General features: G+C 39.0%; 2 protein-coding genes across 2 annotated transcripts in view; both read right to left on the bottom strand.

Moving 5' to 3' along the window:
• Window positions 1–2696: 2696 nt before the first annotated feature.
• dhfr (dihydrofolate reductase) lies at window positions 2697–6100 on the bottom strand. The gene is made up of 6 exons (XM_035658691.1): window positions 5851–6100; window positions 5634–5683; window positions 4340–4445; window positions 3592–3715; window positions 3241–3356; window positions 2697–2875 (listed from the first exon to the last, which is right to left on the bottom strand). Exons 1-6 carry the CDS (start codon window positions 5940–5942, stop codon window positions 2794–2796), a joined length of 570 nt encoding a protein of 189 aa, XP_035514584.1. The 5' UTR covers window positions 5943–6100; the 3' UTR covers window positions 2697–2793.
• An 892-nt stretch (window positions 6101–6992) lies between these two features.
• The window catches only part of gtf2h2 (general transcription factor IIH, polypeptide 2), a gene marked incomplete in the record, with an annotated part of 3149 nt that continues 2532 nt past the window's right edge, over window positions 6993–7609 (bottom strand). The window contains 1 exon segment of the mRNA XM_035658562.1: window positions 6993–7287. Coding sequence (XP_035514455.1) covers window positions 7177–7287 — 111 coding nt within the window.

Genomic DNA, 7609 nt, shown 5'->3' with positions numbered 1-7609 from the left:
ATAGGTATGCTTTCATTAGTGTATAATCACCTGAAAAGAAGAATCGTGTTTTCGTTACCTTACAATGAGCTGTTTTTATCCACAGAGGGAGCAGGTCCTCTTCCACACAGTCCACCATGTTGAACCTCCATATTTCCAGTGTTTTAACATCACTCGTCTTCACCTATCACTCTCCTTCTCTTTATGGCACAATAGTATAAACAAGCCTCTTCCAGCTCTTCCCACTCTGCTCCCGTGGACCACATCACCTTCTTGTCTTCCAGAAACTCCACTGGCTCCCTGTCCTCCACAACCAGTCCGCTCCTACCTCACCAATCTGCTCCACCACAATGCCCAATCCCGCAGCCTCCACTTCTGTGTTGCTAACCTCCCATCTCCACCACTTGGGAACAAGCACTAGACCTGGGATGCCTTCTCCATAGCTGCCGCCTCCCTCTGGGACTCTATCCCCAAACACATCAGAGGCTGCACCGATCTGTCCATGTCTAAATCTCTCATCAAAATTCACCGTTTTAGAGTTGCTTTTAACCCATGGTTAATGTTGCGTTGTATATTTCAGTGTTGTTTGATGATGATTTTAACTTATGTAAAGTATCTTTGAGTGTCATGAAATGTGCTCTCTAAATAAAATGTATAATTATTAACCCAGTTTCACAGCTACCGTAGTTTCTCCTTCACGCTTGCGAGCAGTATTCAGTTGGTTGGAATCTCCATTCTCACTGCTAGATGCTACTAGATCATACACACTGGTTCTTTAAGGCCCCAGTATGACTTGAACTAATACTGTCTACCACATCTAAAGGTGCTATCAGACAGAGAAGGCTGTTTATGAAGTTTGAATTGAAAACCTGCTGTATTAATAGTGTCATATTGCTAACCATTTCCTCTGTTTTAAGCTACAACCTTTCTACAGTCACAGTGTTTGGTTTGTCCGTTCTGGAATACTGTAGAAACATGGTGGTTTAACATGGCTGACTCCATTGAAGGCAGCCCCACAGAGTCTGTAGATAAAAACGGCTCATTGTAAAGTAACAAAAACAAAATTCTTATTTTCAGGTTCACTCATGAAACCATACCTATGGACATATTATATTCCGATTTCTGCCAATAGATCCTCTAAATGTTACACACTGGACCTTTAAGCCCCCCCAAGCATTTTGTATTTATAAATAAAGAAATATGTTAAAGTCGTAACTAGTCGTGTTGTTTTAAGTGTGATTGCTGAAGTCTTTGTCCAAGATGTTTTTGTCATTCCTTTGGGCCTTGTAATAAGCTTATAGCTATTTTGTTAAATATGCTTTGGCCAAGGTCAGTTAATAGCTACATTTATATTGAATGTGCTGCGTGCCATATCTGCTTTTATTGAGAACACAAAAACTTAAGCAACTCATGAAAATTGACTATTTTCCTAGTACCCCGCATATTAGACAAGCTCCACCTTTTGCACCAGGAGAGAAAAAAACCCTGGTACTGGCTTTGTTTGCTATGTGTCAAATTAGTTAGTGGTAACTGGATGAACTGCAAGTAGCTCACCTCGTAGTGCATGCAGCCATGTACTAAGGCCTTCTGCTGCATGTTGTCCCCTCTCTCTGTCCTTTCCTGTTCAATAAAGGCATTAAAAGCCCCCTATGTAAACTGATTGAGAAATTAATCCAAAAATTAAATAATAATTTTTTTTGACATTAGACTCATTAACAAGACAATGTTGTAATTATTTGATAACAATCACCGCTTTAAGGCCCTCACATCTGTTAATACTGTGATTCAGAACTGCTTATTCTCAAACAAATTTGCACATAAAACCCCTCTCCCTTTTCAGTCCTATTTTTGTCACACTCACTTTTACAGTTTCAGGCAGATTTTTCCCCCTAAAATCTCTCTAAACTTTCAAGCTGCCAAATTCCACTCAAAAGAAGATAGGAGTTGATAAAAATGTTAAGTGAGTCTCTTTTAATTTTTACTACGTGCTGGAAGCAATAAACTTAACAAGCAGCGAGTGATTAATGATTGTGATGATGTGATAGCCACGTGTTTTGCCTCTCAGGCTACTTACACCCTGCGTTCTTGCTGTAGGATTTTGGGCACGTATGTAGACTGCCTGAAATAAGCAGCTTCACCTTCTCTGCCATTCAGGTAAAAAAATAAAACTTTTGTCAGTTTTATTTAGTTATATATATATATAAAACCCTTTTTTGACACTAAACCTTGTGTAAATGACGCACTGTAGATCACAGTAGACTCAACCAGTACTTGATGAAAAACAAATTATTAACATTAATGTTTTATTGCTACCCCATCCACAGCAGTGCATTGGGGGAAAAAACTGACTATGAAACTATGAAAACTCTCCTTAAATAAATGCAATCACGTAGCGAAACCTGAGCTGAAATGGCCATTATGATCAGAAGAGAAATTGGCCATGTGTGGTTTGTGCACTTTATGCTCACATCAGAGAGGAAGGATTCAGCTGGTTGTTGTGTGTACAACTGCCAGACAAAATATGTGATCATAAGCTGAGGTATTATGTTTTTCCTTAGTTTAGCATAACATAATAGGCCCCCTTTAAGGATAAACCTTTTTTTTTTTCATAAAGAGAGGCATTCCCCCACCTGTGAGTAACTACAGTAGGAATTTTTGTGACTGAAATGTCATGTTCATTTCAACTCTGAGAAGAAGAAAAACAACACAACAACTTAGAATGATTCAACTGTACAAATAACTTTAAAAAAATCACTAAGTCCAGCATTTACATGGTTCTGGTGCACATTTACAATTTTCTTTTTGAATTCCTCTTCACTGCTCTGTGCTCTCATAGACTTCAAATCTGTATTGGATACCATTCTCCTCCTGCAGCTCTTGTGACACTCCTGGAAACCTGTAGGAGAAACAAGCCTTACTGTATGTTCCTGTAGTATAGATGGAAATGTTGTGTGTGTTGAGCAATTTACCTTTTACAATTACAGTTTATTACAACTTATTTTCCACAGGTTAATCAAACTTATTTGGTTGAGGTGTACTCACTTTCAGTTTGATTTTCAAATAAAATGGTTAACATACTCTTGATAAATTGCGATTTGTTGCCTGATCATCAGACTTCAAGATTTTCTTGACACGTCTGATGTCATTGTGCACCAAGATCTCAGCAAATAACTGGGTTAGTACAAAAACTGCTGGGCCAAAACTACAAATACGAGAAGTTGTAAAAACCTAAATTCCCCACAAATGACCCACTGATCTTACTCTGGCAGCAAGCGATATTTGTCCGGACAGATTTCAGGGAGGAACGTGTCGCACTCAAACTGCTTCAGGATTCGTGTAACGAATAGTCTCCTGGTCCCCGGGCTCTCCATCAACTCCTGGTAAGCCCAAAGCAACCAAAACATAATTAGAGAAAAAAGAAGTCTATATGTCTGAACAAGTGTTGATCACCACGACTGATAGCTGCGACCAGTAATTAGATATTATTTGCCATTGTGATTTGTTATCAGATACTCTGTTGGTTATTTGAAATGGCCAAGTAGGACAATTAAATCATGTGTGAGACATAAGTAAAACATGTGAGCAATGGACACTGAGTGTTCCATACAGTACCTTGTAAAGAGAGCTGCCTCCTATAACCCAGACCTGGTCAGCCTGGTCTGCCAGCTCCGTCTCAACCAGCCTCAGTGCCGAGTTGAAGTCTGCTGCCAGGTGGTGTGCTCCTGCAGGGGGCACTCTGGAGGTGAATTGGCACTTTATCAGGTGACTGCGACAATTGAGCAATACTTGACTCCAACGCACACAGATAGCTGAGAGTTGTCGCAGCGGAGAGCGTGAACCCAGGGGAAGCTTATTTATTACTCGAGTTGAGCAATATGTAACTATGCTTGTTACGTTATGTGTGCAATAAAACCGCAACAAGCAGACACTTTCAGAAAAGCACCTGATTTTCACCTGTTAGGTCTGCAGCTCATTTTGGCCGATGTGCACATATTGTTTCAACCTAATTGCAGAGTCAAGTCTCTCCTACAGTGGAATTAACATATTATTATGCCTACTCTTATAGTGATGGCCCATTGGCAGATGCAGACATGAAATAAACATACACATTCACATTCAAACTGTAAAATTCATCCTTGACATCTTCAACGAAGTCGAACAGCAGGTTGTCTAGAATAATGTACACCATGATGCTTTTGGCCCTTTGCGATCTGTTTCACAAATGTTAAAAGACCTCCACGCCGCAGACACTCTTGTGATCTTGTCCCTCTTTAACGCTCACAGATAGGGTCATTAAGCATTTCGGCGAGTTAATTGCACACGCTGTTGTGTAGCCGTATTAACAGGGTGTGACACATACTTGCACTCCCTGCTGAGGACGATGTTGATCCTGTTGTTCAGAGGCCTGTTCTTCTCTGGGATGGAAAACCATGTCTTCCTGCCCATGATCACCACATTCTGCTTGCCTGAAAGACAGCAAGGTTTGAATTCATAATTCATTAATCAGTACTTAACTCTCTTCGATGTACAGATTTAGAACTTCCTCTATGCAAGGTTCAAGTATATCAACTATCAGTGTGTAAACTGATGTTAATATCAATACAAACTGACTATAACTGTGATAGAAATGGAGGGCAGTAAGACGCTTTGTGGTGTGCTGTCCATCCAGTACAGAGTGGAAAGCAGAAAAAGGTACCTTGAATAGTTGTCTCTCTAATTACTTGAAGACTACATGCCCTTGTTGCTGTTTTTTGTTTGTTTTTATGTTCAAATGTTTTTCATAAAGGGAGTTTATGTTCAAGCACATGGGGTTTGTTGTTTTGTTTTTTTACTGTAGTATCAAATTAATGTAGACAATCAGGGAATTTCACTGGTATATACTGCTATCCACTACTACATTTATGGTATTGCTAAATCCCCAGTGTTGAGTGCGAAGATCTCAGGGTGTCAAAGCAGAGGCCCAGTAGGGTAAACCAATAATGAAGCCTGTTAGAGGACTATAACGGACTCATTGAGTTACATCCACGTAGCTACTATTTTATTACTATAATGTTGTATGAAATGTTGTGTTGTTTGCACCATGAGCTCTCCAAAGTAAGTTCCTGATAACTTTTGAAGTAATGGGCTTTTTTTTTTTTATGGGCATTGTAAATATTCAGTGACTTAAACATCTTTGCCCATCCTAACATACATCATATTCTGTAGCTTCTTTATTCTAACCCACTCTTCTTTCTCTTTTTTACTTAGCACACTTCTAGTAGTCTTTGGAGGAGTAGAATACCATATACTAGTTCACGTTGGTCGTTGTACACTGTGTGACTAATAAAACTTTGACCTCTGGACCAGTGGAAGCTATGCCTGTTTCACTTCATTAGACCTTTTTCACAGCAGCCATTATGACATGAAATAGCAGGGTAAACACAGCTGTTAGCAATGATATGGATTAAGGTTTCCATTCAGGTCAAACAGAGTCAGGGTGCTGATATTGTGTTGTGCATGTTCACTGGGAAGGCTCTGCTAAACTAAGTGGAACAGAACCGTAATTAGTATCTTTCAGTGGTAACACCTGTGTTTAAGCTATTTCATGTCAAAATGGCTGCTGTGATAAATATTAATATTATAATATTAAGCCTCAAACAAGGTGATTCAGTTACCTGACACAGACGGAGTCGCTGTCATCGTTCGGAAGTGTTTGAATTCGTTACTATAAAAGAAGAAAAGACACAAAGTTAATACATTTACAGCACTACAGCACTACCGCGCGACCTGCGGTGTCTCGTGCTCTTCGTTGTGTAAACACAGAGCTCGAGCTCAACTAAACAGCTAACTGTGTGAACCCTGTGACACTAACAGTCCATCAACGGGACCTACCCGAGTCTAACGGGGTGCCAGGGCAGGTTTCCATTCATCCCGATACCCAGGTCGGGACACACCGCCACGATACCGTTCAGAACGCGGGACATTGTCAGAGCACTGGACACTGGACACTGGACACTGGACACTACTCTCTGATGTGTAGTTGTGGTATTGCCACAGCTTCCCGCCTGCAAATATTATAATGACGATTTCTTCTTCTTCATGTTTTACGGCAGCTCACATCTCAAGGGCTCTGATCACTGCCATCTTATGGAGTTAAATGGCTCCTTCCTCCACAACAAACTTACTAAATTAACTTGATTAACATTTCAACAAAATATAATATATCCACAAAAGGCTTAAACGATTACCTTCCTTTGATACTTTTAAAGATACTATTATCTATTTATTATTATACTATATTTTAAAACGTATTTGACTTCTATTGGAAAACCTAAAACTCAAAAATCATAAATTGCCAAAAACTATTATTTTATTTAGGCATGAATTTACTGCAGTGATTTAGCAGACCCTTGATGTTTTTGTTTTTCTTCTTTTCTTCTCCTATATTTTATTTCTTGTAGTTTTTTTAAATATATATTTTATATGTGCCTGAAAATACTATAGTAGGAATTATTTTTAATGTAATCTATCTGAATTTTGGTTTAACAGTCCTGTTAAAACCATACAACTACTATCTGTATTCAGACTGGTTTTAAAATAGCAAGGATCAAATGCATCATTGCATCCTCATCTTGTGTTAACTGTTAAATTGTATGTTCTGTACATTTTATTTTTCCAACAAGAATACCTAAATGCAGTTTCAAAGCCAAAATGAGTATCCAGTGTGGGGGTTTGTAACTGTAAAATGTTAACTTGTTAAGCAACTTGGGGGAGTTTACCCTCAAATTTCCACTAAAAATACCAGACAGAATCTCAATGTCCTGCTTCTAACCCCTGTCTTACTGATCATGGGAAATGTCCTGTCTGAATCATTTGTCATTCATGTGAGATATTTTCTTTTTCTTTAAAAAATCATTTATTTTATCCTTATAGCTTTCTGTCCACATGGCCCAAACTGTAGGGGCCTCCACCTTGGGACTAGTAGCTCATGAGCACTGAAACTGGAATAGTCTAAAAATCTAAACAAGCATTAGTACAAAAACAAAAATCAGTTTTATTGTAACTGTGTTACAAACAGAACTTTAGTAGAAAACTGTGTATAAACAATGCAAATATAAAGCGGTGTGCTATTCAGGAAAACAGTGCAGTGGCTCAGATGCAGTTCTCAGAGTAGACAGGAGCTTTGGCACTGAGCCCTTATTAGTTAGCCTCTCAGCTTCAGGGGGCGCTCTGACTGTGAATACAGCAGGGGCAGCAGTGCAGTGAGTCATGGATGAAGAGATCACACTCCACACAGAACACACCACGACATGTTGGACAGGTGAATATCTAGAGCCACAGAGAGGGAGAGAGAGCAGAATACAGATGGCTAGAGGGACTTAATGCATAAAGATACACACGTTTTACACTTAATATTACTATATTTCTTTTTTTTAATAAACCAATTACTCCACTCCCATATAGTGTGGTACTAAAAAGACAGACTTAAGAAAAATTGGTCACAGTTAAATGAAAGTTACTGGTAATTGTTACAATACAATATGATAACCCTGTACCCACCCTGTATGTAAAGTATGCATTCCATTAATGCACTCCAGTGTTCTGCACAGTCTTCTTTTCTTATCTCTCTTATCTTTATTTATTTATATTT

This window comes from Morone saxatilis, unplaced genomic scaffold (genome assembly GCF_004916995.1).
Source record: "Morone saxatilis isolate NCDOM2014 unplaced genomic scaffold, NCSU_SB_2.0 Contig16, whole genome shotgun sequence".
NCBI classification, from domain to species: Eukaryota; Metazoa; Chordata; class Actinopteri; family Moronidae; genus Morone; species Morone saxatilis.
Note: the sequence above shows the minus strand (reverse complement) of the source record. Positions and strands in the feature narration are given on the sequence as shown.